The sequence below is a fragment of the Felis catus genome, chromosome F2 (assembly GCF_018350175.1).
Source record: "Felis catus isolate Fca126 chromosome F2, F.catus_Fca126_mat1.0, whole genome shotgun sequence".
NCBI lineage: Eukaryota > Metazoa > Chordata > Mammalia > Carnivora > Felidae > Felis > Felis catus.
This window is the reverse complement of record NC_058385.1, coordinates 82,536,208-82,553,689: the sequence shown is the minus strand read 5'-3', so window position 1 is coordinate 82,553,689 and position 17,482 is coordinate 82,536,208. Positions and strand designations below refer to the sequence as shown.

At 57.7% G+C, this 17,482-nt stretch overlaps 2 protein-coding genes across 9 annotated transcripts; one reads left to right on the top strand and one right to left on the bottom strand.

The window, feature by feature from the left end:
• Window positions 1-71: 71 nt before the first annotated feature.
• LOC123383043 (wiskott-Aldrich syndrome protein homolog 1-like) lies at window positions 72-5,345 on the bottom strand. Its single transcript, XM_045049699.1, has 2 exons — window positions 3,926-5,345; window positions 72-328 (listed from the first exon to the last, which is right to left on the bottom strand). The coding sequence occupies exon 1, from the start codon at window positions 5,343-5,345 to the stop codon at window positions 4,245-4,247; it is 1,101 nt and encodes a 366-aa protein (XP_044905634.1). The 3' UTR covers window positions 72-328; window positions 3,926-4,244.
• PUF60 (poly(U) binding splicing factor 60) lies at window positions 4,470-17,211 on the top strand. Of its 8 annotated transcripts, none has more exons than XM_011291501.4 (12): window positions 4,470-4,602; window positions 9,224-9,325; window positions 11,637-11,732; window positions 11,849-11,938; window positions 12,881-12,931; window positions 15,061-15,222; window positions 15,310-15,402; window positions 15,540-15,753; window positions 15,833-16,023; window positions 16,164-16,299; window positions 16,466-16,701; window positions 16,784-17,211. In XM_011291501.4, exons 1-12 carry the CDS (start codon window positions 4,579-4,581, stop codon window positions 17,081-17,083), a joined length of 1,695 nt encoding a protein of 564 aa, XP_011289803.1. In that variant the 5' UTR covers window positions 4,470-4,578; the 3' UTR covers window positions 17,084-17,211. The 8 variants fall into 8 exon arrangements, with proteins under 8 accessions (XP_011289803.1, XP_011289805.1, XP_011289807.1 ...); XM_011291502.4 differs by having other exon boundaries at window positions 4,477-4,602; window positions 9,227-9,325; XM_045049689.1 differs by lacking the exon at window positions 4,470-4,602 and adding an exon at window positions 4,936-4,951.
• Window positions 17,212-17,482: the final 271 nt, after the last annotated feature.

Sequence of the window (17,482 nt, the reverse complement as noted above, 5' to 3'; positions counted from 1 at the left end):
GTATCAAATCGGGAAAGCCCACGGTTGCATTAGCTCTCTGTCGTTGCTGTAAGAATTTACCACAAACTTAGTGGCTTAAAATACCACAAATTTATTATAGTTCTGCAGGTCAAAAGTCTGGAACAGGTCTCACCAGACTAAACTCAAGCTGCTAGCAAGGCTATGTTCCTTTCTGGAAGTTCTAGGGGAGCCTAGAGCCATTTCCTAGGTTTCCATCTTCTGTTCCTTCAGCTTGGGTCTGCAGGTGTCAGGCATGGTGCAAGCTGTAGGTGCTGGGCAGGAATTCATTTCCTTGCAATGGTAGGGCCAAGGTCCCCATTTTCTTGCCCTGAAAGAAACTGAAGGTCATTGTCAGCTTCCACAGGCACCACATTCCTTGGCTCACGTACCCATCTCCCATCTCCAAAGCCAGCAACAACTAGTTAAGTCTTTCTCATGAACCGTCTGTCTGGTTTTTTGCAGCCGGGAAAGCCTCATGTAATTAGGTTGGGTCTACCTGGATAATCCAGAATAATCTCCCTACCGCAAGGTTCCTTAATCATACCTACAAAAGCCTTTTTGCCATATAAAGTAACGTTCACAGGTTCTGGGGTTACAGCACGGACATCTTGGAGGGAAGGTGTCCTTTCTCCACCTACCACATTGCCCTAACCACAAACCAAACCAAAACCAAGTTACCAAGGTGTCTCAAATAAATTAAATGTACAAACATGGTGAATCTCAAGTTGTCTTAAACACCCCAATACTCTACAAAGTTATCCAAATTCTTACATCTTCCAACTTAAATAACGAATCTAAAATAACTTACACGTCCAGTTGGAAATCCCAATGCTATCATCTTAAAATAATTTGAGTGTCAAATGCATAACAGATTGTACCCGTGATTTTTTTTTAATTTTTTTTTAACGTTTATTCATTTTTGAGACAGAGAGAGACAGAGCATGAATGGGGGAAGGTCAGAGAGAGAGAGGGAGACACAGAATCTGAAACAGGCTCCAGGCTCTGAGCTGTCAGCACAGAGCCCGATGCGGGGCTCAAACTCACGGACCGCGAGATCATGACCTGAGCCGAGGTCGGATGCCCAACTGACTGAGCCACCCAGGCGCCCAGATTGTGCCCGTGATTAAACTGAACGCAAAAATATCAATACTATCATGGCTCCATTTAATCATGCTTATGTTGAGGTTTTCATTTTAACTTTTATCTTTTCAAAGTTATATACATATCGTTTTAAAAGTGGAATGCATTTTTTTTAACCAACAATAAATAACCAATGCAGTCTCCAACTCTGTTTCCAAATTTAACTCTTAGCTATTTCTTCGGGCGTGTAAAACCCATCTTCCACAAAATGACACATGCTTTTACTGCTTTTTATTGGGTTTTCTACATTAAGGTCTTCCCCGGCTGGTGTCCTGGGAGAGGAGCAGGATCACTAGCCTCAGTTTCCTGACCCAGCATCATCCCAGTGTGGTGGGTATTATTACAGCTTCATTACTGCAGGTCTCAGCAGAGAACAAGGTGTCCTAGGGTTATATTTGCTTTCTTGCACAACTTTTTGTTTTGCCTGGAGTTAATAATTGCCTTATTTTTTGGTTTGCTTAGTTTTCTATACATGTCTCATGAATTCATTCTTAGATTCTCCTACTGAAGTGTGAACCTCTCAATACTTGAGATTCATTGCATAACTGACTACTCAGTTTCATCTTTTCCCAGAGTCCCCACTGTGCCAGCTCTCTGCCCCAGGCTGCTTGTGCTTGGGCCTGTGACCCAGCTTTCAGCATGAGTTAGTTGTTCCTTCACCAGCATCCTGGAGCACCTCCTTTCTCCTTTGACTGGATCCTTAGCTCTCATCTTCCTTCCTTCACCCTCTATTTGAGGAGGAACATCCTCCAAGTTTCCTGAGAGAAGGTACATGGGAAGTTATGGAGTCTTTGCCTATTTGTCCCTAGCCTACTCTTACATCTGCTTGTTAGTGTCGCTAGGCACAAAAGTTTGCCTAAGTTGAAAATTATTTCTCCCAAGGATTTTGAGAGTATCATGTGATTTTCTTCTAGTCCCAAGAATTCTCATGCCTTTCTGAATTCTGACCCCTTGTGATTTGTCTCTCTCACTTCCTCTTCCTCTCTCTCCCTCCCTTTGGAAATTCTCAATGATAGTTCTTCATTTAAAACTTCTCTTTTATCTGTTGTCCAGAGATCCCAATCCTTCAGTTCTAGGGGAAAAAAAAAAATGTTTTTTGTTTTTTTTTTTTTTGGTTGACTTTCCCCTTCTCCTTATTTTGAGGAATTTTTATTATTTAGATGTTGAGCTTTGAGAGACACAATACACGGTAGTTAAGGGCATAGGCTGTGGGGCCATTCCGCTTCCTGAGGTATGATATCGTGCCCCTACTTTCTTGTCTGTAAAAATGGGATAATAACAGTACCCACTCCATGGGATCATTGTAAAGATCACACGGGTAATGTTTGTAAAGTAATGAGAACAGTGCCCAGAACACAAGCACTCTGAATGCCTTATACGTCAATGTCAAATGCCACAGGGGAAGCTGCCACCAGACAGTGGTGCTTGTGCCCCCCACTCTCCTGCAGTGGTGGTGGTGGCAAGTCCCAGCCCATTCACTACTTCACCCATCCCTCCGTGTCATGGAGGCCACTGAAGTGCCAGTCCAGTTCTAAGCACTGAAGAATACTGGTCAGTGTGATTATGGTTACATTTTATCTTCTCTACCTATCGGGTTTTGTTCTATACATCCTAGAAGATTTCAACTGTATCTTTCAACCCTCTACTGAATTGTTCATTTTCCTCCCATATTTTTCATTTGTAAGCACTCTTTATCATTTGCTGAATATTCTTTCTTTATAGCCTCCTGTTCTTGATTTTGTTTTTCTTTTTTAAAAAAGTTCTTATTTTGCTTCCAGTTAGCTGACATGCAGTGTTAGTTTCAGGCGTGCAATACATCGCTTGTTCTTGATTTTGGATGCAACATCCTCTCTAGTATCTGAGGATAGGAGTTTAGCTTTTCTTCTTTTTCTCTTTGCTTTATTGTCTCTGCTCCTTCTGAGTTCCTTTTCCATTTCCATTTTTGTTCCTTCTCCTTAGGTGTCTGGTGATCCTGGGCTGTCCCGTTTCTCTTAAGAGTGATATGATCTTAATGGTGGGGCTTATTGCCTGGTGAGCTTTGAGGCCAGGGATCTAGCCAGGCCATTCTCCTGAGCACCCTCCAGCTGCCAGTCTTCTTTTGAGCCAGGAGCTACTGCAGACAGGAGCTCTGAGTTTTGTGGTGGGCACATGCTGGGGGCTAGACTTTGAGCCAGGGTGGAGGTGGGGACAGGGCAAGAATCTCACTCCCTTTCAGAACAGGGCTCTGCTCTGACAGTCCAGCCACTGCCAGTAGGGATAGAGGTCCTGGGGGTCTCCTCTTTCTTGCAGCTGCATTTTCACACACGACCCCTCAGATGCTAACCTCCAGGTGGCTAAACAGACCCCCTTCTCCACCTTCCACCAGTTCCACAATATTTCACTTCTGTGCTCATGGGTTTTTGTCTTTATAAAATTCTATCATTTTAGAGGGGAGGGGTATGAAGAAAATATTCAACCCTGTTTAACTAGACGGTAAAGCCTCCCAGGATTGAGAAGAGACCTGCCTAACTGGGAAAGACACTTTGTTGCCTCAGGTAGGCCGAAGTTGTTGGACTGACAATTTCACTGAGCTTACAGATGTGGCTTCATTGTGTTAGGGTCTTGGGGCTGGGTGTGACATATGGCAGACGTCTAGGGCAGCTCAAGGCCCCGATGGGGACTCTGGGTGCAGGCCCTTTCCACTGGATGGGTTCACAAGCCTGTCTTTTGGATTCCAGTTCTACCGACTGCATGTCATTGAATCTATGACGCCATCAGTTTCAAGATGCACTGTTTTATGACTCACTAGGAAAGAGAATGAGGCTAATTAAACGAAGGCACATCATTCACTGGTAGGCGCATGCTGACTTCAGAGATGGCACGACGCAAAGAAGATGTATCTTGAAATCTGACTCTGAAATATGGCGACTCTTCGTGACCTCTTTCAACAAGATCGTTTGGGCAGATGGGACTTCTTCAGCCCTGGAGGGGATCCAAACTTCCTCTGTCCTGCCTCTTGGGTGAGAGCGGGGACGCAGGAGACACACACATCACCCGTTTTTCTGTTAAGGAGGCAGGAAAGTGGAGCAGCGGCGGGAGGAGGGGCAGGAGGGTGAAGCGAGGGGCTAACAGACACACTGAGCCTGGACGGCCCTCCGCCGGCGAACGGTAAGCGCTGCGAAAGACAAGATGTGTGAGGCAACCGGGAAAGAGGTGCGCGCCGCCGGCCCCGCCCACACGGTCCCGGCCCCGCCCCGTCCGCCGGCTCCTCTTCGGGCCCTTAACGGTCCCTCCCCACACCGGAAGCTCATTCCTCTGTCTTCCCTCGTCGAGGGCGAAGGGGCCTTTTGTCGCGAGACTTCCCTCCTTCTCCGGGCGCATCCGCTGGCACCCAGATCGCGCGAGACCGCGGAGGGAGCAGGAGCGTGTGGCGCGCGCGGCGGCCGCGACGGACGCAAGATGGCGACGGCGACCATAGCTCTCGTAAGTGAGCAGCCTGTGAGCGCAGGCCGCCGCTCGGTCGGCGGGAGTGGGTCGTCGGCCGGGCCAGGGCGCCGAAGGCCTCTTGGGGACGCAGCGGTAGCTCCCGGGTCCCCGCGGCTCTCGGTTGTGCGAGGCGGGGGCGGGCGCGAGGCGGGGCCGGGCCCGCGGCCGCAGCTTCCGGCTCGCGGGCTACAGCTTCCGGCGGTCGGAGTCTGGGGGCCGTGAGGCGCGCCCAGCGCGGCCCGGTCGGGGGGCGGCCGGCCGGGCCTGCGCGAGCGGCCTCGGGTCGCGCCGCCGAGTCGCAGCCTCAGGGCGGAGCCGGGCGGCCGTCGTACCCTTCTGCCGACGGGTGCGCCTGTGGCCGGGGCTTGACTGCGGGGCTCCTGGCCGTGATGGCGTCTCCTCCTGTCCGTGGGAACGGGCCGCCAGGCGTGCAGGGCCTGTAGGAAGGCATCTTGGCCCGGTGGGAAGGGTGGTGGCCTTGGCTCCTTGCATCCACAGCTGCGACTCTGCTGCTCTCCGCTGATGCTCCGCGGGAAGTGGTTACCAGCTAACAGGGACTCCATCCCGGCTTCCTTATCCAGGAAGGAGAGAATGTGCTCTCGCATCACGTTTCTTGAGCAGTTTCTTTGCCCCAGGCTCTGTCCGAGCACTTGGGGGCACAGTGGGCAACTAGACGTAGTCCCGGCCCCGTTCTGGGGTCTGGTGGACCCTGAGGACCAGTTTACGCCCACGGGGCCCATGTATACTGTGAGCTCGAGGGACCTGTGCTCAGGGTGGTGTAGACATCCAGCGGAAGGAGCCTCTCCCTCCCCTGCTCAGTGCTCACCTACCTTTCAGTCACCTGGAGCGATCAGCATTGATGGAGAACGCTTATATACACCACACTAAATGGTGAAGTCTCCCTTGACCCTTTTTTCTTCCTATTCGGTTTAAATGACTGTTCTCCTGGGCCTTGCACAACATCATTCCGTTGCTTTATTTACCTTACACCCTGCCCCTAATCCATACCCACGGTGACATGGTGAGGTCTGTCAGAGAAGGCACCTGTTGCAGGTGGCTGGAGGCTGGACTGATGGGGAAGACACCTGAGGTCAGGGAGTGTGCTTAGGTTAGAACTAGATCTTGGCCAGGCCCTCTGCTGGGGGCCGACACCCATGAGGGAGGCTGGACCTATGTCACTGGGCATCACTGGGACAGGAACAGGCTGGGGGGTGGGGGGAGGCCCCAGCTTGTGAGGGGAGCCCAGCGTGTGATTCTCCGGCCTTGCTAACTTGACTGTCCTCTTCCTACCGTGTCCCGCTCCCTGTTGAAACCACAGGAGCAAACGACCTGCCTGAGAGGAAGTTAGAAAAGAGACGGAGATAGAGGACTTGGCGACTGTCCCGGACAGTGGTTAGAATTGGACAGCAAAGGAGAGGGAGGCTTGGAGACGAGGACCCAGACTCCTGGGAAAGTGTGGAATGTGGAGGAGGAGAAGCCAGTGAAGAGTGGGTGCCTGGTTTCCCTCAAGCCTCCTGCAGCGGCAGCATGGACACCGAGCGCTGGCCTCGGTGGGTGCCGGAGGCTGGAGCTGGCAGCACCCTGCACTCACGGACACTGAGGGATGAGTTGGGCTCAGTTGTGCTGTGGTGTGGTGCCAGACAGAGGTGGCCTCACAGTAGAGGTGGCCACGGGCAGTGAGTCTGAGTCCCGCAAACCGAGGTTTTCCGTAGGGGTGTTTGTTGCTCATTCGAATTCTCTCGAGAGGTTGACACGCACATACGTTGGTGGGTGTCCGAAAACCGTACGGTCTCAGGCTTACATCAGATTCCGGGAGTGAGGTCCAGGCTGTGGTCTGACATGTTCCTCTTCCAACCTTTCCAGTGGATGGCTCTCTAGACAGCCTGTGTTCTGACTGTCTTGGTCGGGCATAGTGAGAGCCTGTTCTGTCCCGTGGTCCGTGCATGCTGAGCAGCACAGGTGCTGTCCTGAGATGTGGCTTCAGCTCTTGTGGGACGTGGGGATACAGTGGCACCGAATTGGGCTGATAGCGATCACTAGGGAAGGACGCAGGAAGATGCGGAAGTGCCGCTTGTCCCTTCTGTGCCTTCCACCTGTTGGCTGCAGAAACAGGCCACAGCCCCTTCTCGTTAGGGGCGTGGTCTTCTGGTGGCATCCTGTGTCTGTGACTTATCGCTCCATTCTTCCCTACCTGTGACCACTGGGCTCACTCCTACTTGGAGCCATTCCTCTTGGTTTCCATCTATGTGGCAGTGGCGCCAGACCCTCTCCCTTCCCTGTGGGCACCGGTGCTTTCTTCTCCTTCTGAAGACGGTCCGCGCCTACCTCGTCGGCCTTCCCTGGCTGCCGCGGCGGAGCACCCTCGGTGCCTTTCTTCGCATCCTGCGCTCGCTTGGTGGTTTTTTCTTGTGCTCATGAACCACAGCAGTCTTCTTATGTAGGTGCCACTTGCCTTGTTTTTGCTGCAAAGTGCCCAGCACAGAGCCCAGCCGTCTGGTAGGCCACGTGGCACCGTGTAAAGAGGACTGAACAGACGGAGGGCGTCCTGCAGTGGCTCTGCTCTGGGGATTTGACGCTGGGTGTTGTACCAGTGCTGATAATGGCTGAGACCTAGAGCTGCTTGCCCTGTGCCGGGAGAGCCTTGAGTACTTTACACGGGGTGACTCACTGAACCTGCTTGCCAGCCCCGGGACACAGGCCTGAAGAGGCCGAGTCTTGGACACGTTAAGTAATTACTTTAACTTCTCTGGCATTTTTGATGGAAGTACTCGTCTTGAGGCTAGGCCGGTGAGCAGTGGCAGTGCTGGAGTTTGGGGCCCAGAATCACAGGGCTGCACTGCCTCCCAGAGGGGACTTCTCACCCTTTGAGGCACTGCTGCTGTCTGATGACAGGGAGCTTTGTGACTGCAAAGCCTCCTGTTTTCATTGCCAGAGGGTGACAGCACGTGGCCATCTCTGATCATAAACAGCAGTTTTCTCCAAGCTTTCTTAGCAGAACCGTGGGCTCTGTGGGACTAGCGCCTTGGTGTCCGAGGAGGTGGTGGCATGTTCCTTGTGGTCTCCCCTGCCGGCCTGACTGTTCCTGAGAAGTCTCTTCTGAGTCGCGTACTACCTTCAGCAATGGCCTGTTTCCCGTGTTGGCTATTATATTAGTTTGGGACAGCAAGAAGTCGTTGATAAATGTGCCCTCGGGTTGGCTCTGTTCACAGGCCTTGGTGCTGGATTGCTTTCGCAGACCTGAAGTCAACTCTTGCTGTGAGCCTCGAGAGGGCAGCCTCAGCTCCAGATGTGCTCCTGGGGGTGCCAGGGTGCTTGAGGCAAGCCGGACATGGACCCTGACCCCAGCTGCCATACGCCCAGTCGGTGGGGCCATGCCACAAGGGTCCCCCATCCTTTGGCTCTCTGTGGGGCATCGTTTCTAAGTAGCAGTGGTGCTGAGCTCAGCAACTGAGTGGTGCAGCTCTGGGCAAGGCGCAGGGCTGGGTTAGCCACAGCTCCTGTGCCCACTGGCCGTGTATCCAGCACAGACAGGCTTGTGTTGCCGTCTTCTTTGGGGCTAGAGGGCCTGAGATGAGCTCTGACCAAGTCAGCCCAGCCTCTGGCTTTGTGCACAGGGCTCCCAGGGTAGGCGTGGTTGTCCCCTGTGTTCCTAGATGTTTGTGGGTCTTGTGAGCTGGGAGTGGGGAAAGTGTGTTCTGCTCTCAGTTCCCGCTGTGCGGCCTGAGAAGGTGGAGTAGGTCTCCGGGCCCTTCCACCGAGTCCCCCAGTCCCCATCGTTGCTGCCTCCTGCCCGTGGCCTGTCTTTGCTCCTGCTGAGCTGAGTTGAGAGCTGTTCTCTCCTTTGGGCTGTCTCTGCATGACAGTGGCTCCATGCCCCTCTGGGTGTGGAGTATGGCCAAGCTCTCAGCTGCCCTCCCTGCAGTTAGACAGCCCCGGACAGTTTGACTGCTGGGGGAGGGAGGCTTGTGTGTGCAGACCACGTACCAGAGCCTGTTATTCGGAGAACAGCTCTCCTCAGAGGTGTCTTCAGGAATGGTTTGGGGTGTGGGCTTGGCCAGAGCCTGTGGAAGGCACTGGGACTGATGCTGAGCCATGGGGCCAGCCCAGACGTGTGTGCAGGCAGCTAGAGAGGTTCCGCTGTCTGCCTCAGGGGGGGATGTGGGGGATGGCCAGCTGTGCCCCCGTCATCCCTTGTGGCCTGGCCCAGCCTGCCGGCAGGAAAGGAACTGATCTTTAAGACCTCAGCTGTGTGGCCAGAGGGCAGTTTTAGACCTAGGGAAGGATGCCTTTCCTCAACATGGGACAGGAGCTCTTATCCTCTGTCCTGTCCTTTCCTGGTGACTCATTGCCAACTCCGGGCTGCCCTAGACTCTGACAGGCCAGCCCCTTTTGCCAGGACCCTGATCAGCTGCAGATGTCCTGGAGGAATGGGCAGTGTGGGGTGGAGTGGGACACTGTCGGATGCTCAGGGGCCAAGCCAGAGCCGGTCTTGTCCTGTGCCTCTGCTGCCTCTCTTTCTCGCCCATGGACACTTGGCCTTTAGCTAGGGAAGGGGAGAGAGGGCCGGGGTGGGTGGGTCTTATAACTGTCCGTTACAACATCTCTTTCCTGCCTGTAGCAGGTCAATGGCCAGCAAGGAGGGGGGTCCGAGCCGGCGGCGGCGGCGGCAGCGGCGGCGGCGGCAGTGGTGGCAGCGGGAGACAAATGGAAACCTCCACAGGTACTGACCTTAACCGTCCTTGCCCTCAGGCCTGCCCGCCTGCCCGCCTGCCTGCCCGCCCGCCCGCCCGCCCGCCCGCCTGCCTGCGTGTCCCTGGGCCTAGAGAGGTGGGGGTGGGGTGGGAGGAGCTCTAGGGACTCTTCTCTACCTTCTGGGTGCAGGCGCCTGTCTTGTCCCCTCACCACCCGGCCTCAGGCCTGGCTCTCCCCTTAGCGTCTGCCCTGCTTTTGTGGTGGGTCACAGCTTCGTGTCTTCAGACATCGGGCAGATAGTGATGATGGTTAGCTGGGGGCTGACCCAGAGCGACTGCAAGCCCTTCACCACGGGTGTCCTAGAAGAGGGCAGATGTGCCGTTTCAGAGTGTGATGGGTGTTAAGAGCCAGAAACAGAGATTTTCACTTCAGACCTCGAATTTAGATAAAACAGCGAAGCAGAACATGTGTAAGTCAGAGCACGGGGTCTGCATGGGACTCGGGCCAGACTGCAGAGTGGGTCTGGGCAGATCTCGTCCTGCTCCGGTTTCTTTGTCCTTGGGAGCTTGTCCTATAGGAGGTGGAGCCAGTCCTTGTCCCTGGGCAGTAGGGTTCTTTGTGCTTCTCCATGGCAGCGCCTGCCCCCAGCGGGTTCCAGTGGGGGCTCAACAAGGCGGCCTGGGGGCCTGCTGGAGTGGGACCCTCCTGCGGGCCCCCACACACTCAGGGGACGTTTGGCCGTGATATGCAGCTTGGATCCTGGGAAGTTATGGGGGCTGAAGCAGATGGGCAGAGGGGCCAGGGTGTCCATCTAGCCAGCCCTCCCCTGCCCTGATTGATGAGAGAAGGGCCTTTTGTTTACCAAGACAAAGAGGAGATTGAAAAGTTTCTAAGGGGCTGAAAGGGGGTTGGCATTGGTTACCATGGTGACAGCCTGCTCTAGAGTCACAGCCCCTGGCACTCTTGCCTTTGTCTCACTAAGGAGAACCTGGCTTGGGGCCAGCCGGGAGGGTGGAGAGGACAAGCCTCTGGGCCAGACTGGGTCGCCAGAGTAGGGACCTCCAGGCCCCTTCTGCCCTTTGATCCTGTGCTGGAAACCTAATTCTTGGGCTGGTCAGGATGGGGATTCCTGGGGTTTGGGTCAGCTGGCCCCTTCCTGCCTCCTCTGATGTCCTTGTTCATCATGCCTATGCTGGGGGTCTGTCTGTCTCCTCTTCTGTCCCTCCCAAGGCTGTGCTGGGAGCTGCAGAGCATCCCCTCTGGAGGGGGCTGGTGGTGGTCCATCCTTGCCGTTGCTGGGGTAGCCCCAGGCCCTCTGAGCTCCTGGGCAGGCAGGTGTGGTCTGACTCCTGAGATACATACTCTTTGGTCTGATGGCTGTGGTTTTTTTCTTGCTCACAGAACTGTATTCTTTCGCCTGTACACAGCTTAGAAATGTATTTTGGCAGACAGAATGTAACCTTAATCCTAGCTGCATTCGCTCTGGTCTGCAGCAGGCTGTGCCTGCTCCCCCCACCCCACACCTCCCCAAAATGTCTCCTGGTCCCCATGCTCACCTGGCTAGGGTGCTGGCGGGTCCACTTTTCTTCTGTGGCTGGTCTGCTCCTGGCTTCTCTTCCCAGGGGACTGGAGTCCTCCTTGGGGCTGTGGTGGCCTGGGAGAACAAGTCCAGGTTTTCAAGTGTGCAGGGATAGGGAATGGGGCGCTGCCTGAAGGTATGCTGGGAGGGAGGCCCTTTCCCACACTTGCTCCTTGAGTAGTCCCTGGTACTCCACCCAATCAGGAAAGCTGAGTCTGTGACCATGGCTGGATCTGTGGGGCGGTGTGGAGGGCAGAGGTGGGTGACAGGCAGTCCGGGAATGAGGAGTCCCAGCACATCCAGAGAACCATGGCCCCTCTTCCTTATAAGGGATGGCTAAGGCCAGCTTTCTTGCACCGTGTGGGCCTGAGGTTCTGGGGTCAGGCTTGCTCCAAGGGATGGGCCCCTCTTACTACTCGCTGCCTGTCTCGGTATCTCGTGAGGAGGCCATTGTGGCCTGGGCCCCAAAACTGTTCAGGGTTGTCCACGGGCCCCGACGTACCTGCCTTCCTCAGCGTGTGTCCTGCTCAGGAGTCTTGGGAGAGGTCTGACTAGGGACAGGCACAGGGATGGCGGAGGGGCAGACGCCTATCTAGGCCAGGCCAGAGACAGCCTGTGACTAGGAGCTGTCTGTCCCTGGGAACGGACTGGGCCCGAGGCCACGTGCAGGTGTAGGGGGAGGCAGGTGGGGTGGGGTTCCTGGGGCCACGTGGGGTGGCCTTGAGCTTATTCTTAATGATTTCCCGCTCCCCACTACCAGGGGACGGACTCCATCAAGATGGAGAACGGGCAGAACACAACCGCGAAGCTGGGACTGCCTCCTCTGACGCCCGAGCAGCAAGAGGCCCTCCAGAAGGTGAGAGTGTACCTGCTGGGGAACCAGGGCACAGCGGGGGCGGGAGCAGGTGGCGGAGGAAAGCGCATCTCCCGCAGGCCGGGCCCCCCAGTGCTCCTCACCGCCTTCTCCCGCAGGCCAAGAAGTACGCCATGGAGCAGAGCATCAAGAGCGTGCTGGTGAAGCAGACCATCGCGCACCAGCAACAGCAGCTCACCAACCTGCAGGTGAGCCGCCCGGGCCCCGCCCTCCGGCCTCGGTGCCGGCTCCGCCTGAGGCCGGCCCCGCCCGCCCGGGCCGGGAGCCTCCGCCCGCCCCTCCCCGCCACCCACCTCCTCTTCCTTCTCTTCCTCCTCCTGTGCCTGTGGCCGTCCCGCGAGGTGTCGGTTCTTTTTCTCAAGGACTCGTTCTTGGGACGCCCAGGCTTCTCCGTGAGGCACGAGTGGCCCAGCCTTACCCATCTGCTGAGTGCCCGCGGCCCCTTCCCGCCCTTCTCTGTAGCCCTGCCCCGCACCCTGAGTTGGCTCCTCCTCTTGGACTTGAAAGCGTTGCCTCAGGTCGCCTCTGTGCCCAGTTGAGGGTGCAGCATGTAGGGGCGTTCCTCCCCACCCCCCATGGCCTCGGATCAGAGGTGTCAGGCCCCGACCCCTGCAGTGAGCCCAGACCACCCGACTGGGGTCTGGGACGGACAGGACAGGCTGGGAGCACTTCCAACAGGGCCCTGTTCTGGCCCTGTGACTGGAAGCCGCAGTGGCTGTGGGGAAGAGGCCAGGGAGAGGCTGACTGGTTGGTGCCTGGGCCTCGAGCCCCTTGCCCCCCTGCCCGGCCCTCAGATATCCACACTGCCAGGAGATGCCCTGGCTCTTCACCTTGTTCCGTCCGCACCCTCCTCCTCTTCCTTCTCCTCCTTCTCCTCCTCCCCCTCCCCCCTCCTCCCCCTCCCTTCCTTCTGCCCCGCCGGCCAGGCTGCGGGGCGGGGCACCTGGGGCTCTGAGGCCCCCCCTGGGCAGGTGCCGGCGGCTGGCCAGTTGGCCGGCAGTTTGGGAAGGCAGGCGGGCCTCCCTGGCAGGGCGGGGACTCCGGGCCTTGCCGCTGTCTGCGTGAGGTGTGACAAGAGCGGGAGACTGCTCGGCTCCAACAGACTGAACTCTGTCTTTACTGTCTTTCAGATGGCAGCAGTGACAATGGGCTTTGGAGATCCTCTCTCACCTTTGCAATCGGTCAATAGAAATGCTCACTTCTTCCGGGGCTCATGTCCTTAGTCAGGGCTAGAGGGGGGCAGTGCAGCCCGCGTGCTGGGGACCTTGCTCCCCTAGCCGGCCCTGCCCGCCAGCTCGGGACGAGCGCAGCAGAGCGCCAGGCGTGGCGGGGCCAGTGGTGTGGGCGGGCACCCACCCGGGACCACCCCTGGGGAGGCCTCCATCTGCTCTGAGGTCCCGCCTTAAAACTAACCGGCCAGGTAACTGCGGAGGGCAGCAGGCCAGGAGGGCAGCTGCCCACGCCAGGCCCACCTTCACCCATGTCGCCTGCACGCACGAGGCGCAGCGCCTGGGCCTTCAGCTCTGCCGGTCTCCAGGCTGCCCGGGCTCCTGGGTTGGGGTCAGGCCCCCGAGGAGAGACGAGTCCTAACTCCCGGCCCCATCAGACCCTGGAGGGAGGATGGATGGATGGGGCGGGGGGCTGGGGGGTCCCAAGCAAGCAGGAGAGGGAAGGGCAAGAATTTGGTCCTCTGGGCCTGGCTGTCAGCAAGCGGTAGAGGCCATGCAGCCAGGGAGCAGGCAGGGGCTGAGCCCAGAGTGGGCCAGGGAGGAGGCAGAGGCGGTGGCTGTGGCCTTGGCTGCCGTGGGCGGAGGAGTCTGGGAAAGAGACACTGCTCCATCCCCTGGGGGTCATCCCTGGGTGTGCTGCTCTCACAGGGGAGATGTGGCCCTGTCTGAGGGCCAGACAGACCCGACGTCCTCACTGAGGAGTGTCTGTCTATGGGGAGACGTCAGGGAGGAGGGCTCTTGGCCCACCTGCTGTTGGGAAGCCCACCCTGGAGAGGAGACGTGCTGTTATCTTGGGGGGTTTTGACCTGAGGGGTAGATGGTGTATGTGTGGGGTGTCTGGTGCGAGAGGGGACGTAGTTCCACCTTTGCTGGTCCTTGGTCTCTGCAGGGGCCTGAGGCCGACTTGTCAGGAGCCCAGTTTGAGGAGGGCAGTCCCATTTGGGGGGAAATTCCTAGTTGGGGGAACACATGGATCTGATTTTTAGGCTCCTCTTTGAGGGAGGGGGAGGTGTGGTCTACATAAGAGGCCGGTTGGTGTCTAAAGAGGGAAACTAGCCTCTGGTTATGGGGAGCCTTTCGAGGGTGAGGGGAGCCCGTGTTTATGGAGGGACTGGAGCCAGGATCCCATCTTCTTTGCCTGCCCTGGGCCTCTGATGTCTTCCCCGGGGCCCAGCTCCTCCTGGCCGCCCACTGCATATGGCTCTGGGAACCCCCCCTGCCTGGCACGTCACGTGTGAGGTGGCGGGGGTGGGAACCCCGTCCCTGAGGGGCATGGGGAGGTCCCTGGGCCCAAGCTTGCCCCGGCGCAGAGGCAGCGTCTGCCCAAGCAGAGTCCTGGGCCCGCTGGGCCTGTTCCCTCCCTGCTCCAAGGAGCCCTGGGGCTTCTCTTTTTGGCAGCTCTGCCACCTTCTGACATTCCTGGGGGCGGGGCCTTGGGGCTGCAGGGGTGAGCTCCAGCCAGCCCTTTTTTGTCAGGTGTTCAACACACTGGGGGGCTTGCCAAATGCTAAGCCCCCACCTGAGTTGGCCCTGCATGAGCAGCTGCCCTTTGTCTCTGCAGGGAGCCCCCATCTGGGCTCCTGACCTCCTCCCCTGGGCTCTCTTCTGGGCAGTAGCTGCCCTGTCTTCTGCCCCCTCTCTTGCCTCCACACCAGTGGGTCCCTGAAGCTTGGATGGCTTCCCCTTCCCTCTTCTGCTAGAGCACTTGACCAGGACCCTGGGAGGATCTTCTAGCCCAGCTTGGGGTACCTGGCCCCCAGACTGGAAGGTGGGCAGGGTGGGAGGGCGTGCAGCCCTGCCTCCCAGCCGCTTGTCAGCTTTGCTGCCAGTCTGCCCAGGACCTGGATGGGCTGGGGTGCGTCCGTGTCCTGCCTTTGGGCCTGGCCTTCCTTCCTGAGGGGTAGGGTCCTGTTGACCCCTGCTCCCCTGACTGCAGGAGCTGAGCCTGCACCTTGTTGCCGTGTGGGGAGCTCTCCCCACAGCGGAGCTGGGTAGGTGGGCCAGGAGGGGAGTGGGCTGCCCAGCCTCTTGCAACCCCCTCACAAGCCAGTGGCTCTCTCTCCCCTTGTGTCCTGCTCCAGATGGCAGCTCAGCGGCAGCGGGCGCTGGCCATCATGTGTCGGGTCTACGTGGGTTCCATCTACTATGAGCTCGGGGAGGACACCATTCGCCAGGCTTTTGCTCCCTTCGGACCCATCAAGAGCATTGACATGTCCTGGGACTCCGTCACCATGAAGCACAAGGTGAGATTTAGTCTGCCCCTCCCCACCCTGCCCCACCCCCCACCCTGGGCCCTGTTCGCCTAACGACAGACACATTCACGTGTCCAGGGCTTTGCCTTTGTGGAGTACGAGGTCCCAGAAGCTGCGCAGCTCGCCTTGGAGCAGATGAACTCAGTGATGCTAGGAGGCAGGAACATCAAGGTAAGGGCCAAGGAGGTGGGCCTCGGGGCCGGGACGTCGGGTGTGCTCTAGTTTCAGTCCCCTGGGAGATGCAGAGCAGCCCGAAGTGGCCAGGCCTGGGCTGACTGGGGACTCTTTGTCCCTTGCCTCTCTCCCAGGTGGGCAGACCCAGCAATATAGGGCAGGCCCAGCCTATCATAGACCAGCTGGCTGAGGAGGCGCGAGCTTTCAATCGCATCTACGTGGCTTCTGTGCACCAGGATCTTTCCGACGATGACATCAAGAGCGTATTTGAGGCCTTTGGCAAGATCAAATCTTGCACACTGGCCCGGGACCCCACAACTGGCAAGCACAAGGGTTATGGGTTCATTGGTGAGTTTGGGGAGACTGAGGTGAGGGTGGGGCCCACCTGGCACTGGGGCTAACCCTCACTGCTGCCTCTGCCCTGCAGAGTATGAGAAGGCCCAGTCATCCCAGGATGCCGTGTCTTCCATGAACCTGTTTGATCTGGGTGGCCAGTACTTGCGGGTGGGCAAGGCTGTCACACCCCCCATGCCCCTGCTTACACCTGCCACACCCGGAGGCCTCCCACCTGCTGCTGCCGTGGCCGCAGCTGCAGCCACAGCCAAGATCACAGCTCAGGTGAGGGCTGGTGCAGTTGTGTGGTTCATTTGTGGGTGACAGCGCCTCTCTCCCTCATCCTTTGGGGATTGGCTCTTTGGGTGGTCTTGAGTGGAGGCAGCCAGATCGGGGACTGAGTGTGGTGGCTTTCTGAGTTGCAGGAAGCAGTGGCTGGAGCAGCGGTGCTGGGTACCCTGGCTACTCCTGGACTGGTGTCCCCTGCACTGACTCTGGCCCAACCTCTGGGGGCTTTGCCCCAGGCTGTCATGGCTGCCCAGGCGCCAGGAGTCATCACAGGTGAGCCTGGGTGGGTCAGGGCCTCCCTTCTTCTCCTGCCCCTCTGCGCATATCCCTCTGTGGCCAGGACAGGCCATGGTTCAGGCCTGGGTAGGTGGTGCTTCACTCCTTCCTGGGAAGGGCAGAGACGGGGGAGTGACCAGTGGACCCGGTGGATTTGCTGCAGGTGTGACCCCAGCCCGGCCTCCCATTCCGGTCACCATCCCCTCTGTGGGAGTGGTGAACCCCATCCTGGCCAGCCCCCCAACGCTGGGTCTCCTGGAGCCCAAGAAGGAGAAGGAGGAGGAGGAGCTCTTTCCTGAGTCGGAGCGGCCAGAGATGCTCAGCGAGCAGGAGCACATGAGCATCTCCGGTAGTAGCGCCCGCCACATGGTGATGCAGAAGCTGCTCCGAAAACAGGAGGTGGGCATCTGGGGCCACTGGGGTGGGTGGGGCAGGGTGACCCAGCCAGCCATAGCTCTCAGCTGTCCCCTCCCCTGCACAGTCCACGGTGATGGTTCTGCGTAACATGGTGGACCCCAAGGACATCGACGATGACCTGGAGGGGGAGGTGACCGAGGAGTGTGGCAAGTTTGGTGCTGTGAACCGTGTCATCATATACCAGGAGAAGCAGGGCGAGGAGGAGGACGCAGAGATCATCGTCAAGATTTTTGTGGAGTTTTCCATAGCCTCCGAGACTCACAAGGCCATCCAGGCCCTCAATGGGCGCTGGTTTGCTGGCCGCAAGGTGGTGGCTGAAGTGTATGACCAGGAGCGTTTTGATAACAGTGACCTTTCTGCGTGACCTTGGCCCTATTCCCTGGACTTGCACTTGCTCCTTGTTTCCTCTGGGTTTTATAGAGTGATTTGTTGGTGTCTCAGGCCTAGCCACCCAGCGTGGGGATAAAGGTGCAGATGCTGTTGGCCCCGAAAGTCCCTGTGTAACAGTGGTCCTGTGCTTATTGTCTCCCGGAAGTCAGCTTGGGGGAAGGGATGGGCAGAGGGGGCCTTGAATTCAGGCCTGCTGGAAAACGGGAGGAAGGCATTTGCAGTGCTCATCAGGCCTGCTTGGTTACATCCTGCCCTGAGCAGCCCCCGTACAGAGTGGGGCTCTCCTGCTCCGCGGTCCTGGCCTCGCCTGTGCAGGTTTAGTGCCGGAAGACTGGCACGGAGCACCTCACGCCCCGGGACGAAGTCGGCCCGG

Excerpts from the sequence above, each read along its gene's own strand:
- PUF60 (XM_011291501.4), top strand. The coding sequence starts at position 4,579 with ATGGCGACGGCGACCATAGCTCTC. Across the intron at positions 15,403-15,539 it reads TAGGAGGCAGGAACATCAAG|GTGGGCAGACCCAGCAATAT; the intron begins GTAAGGGCCAAG and ends CCTCTCTCCCAG. Across the intron at positions 16,300-16,465 it reads GGCGCCAGGAGTCATCACAG|GTGTGACCCCAGCCCGGCCT; the intron begins GTGAGCCTGGGT and ends GATTTGCTGCAG.
- LOC123383043 (XM_045049699.1), bottom strand. The coding sequence starts at position 5,345 with ATGGGCCCCGTGGGCGTAAACTGGTCCTCAGGGTCCACCAGACCCCAG.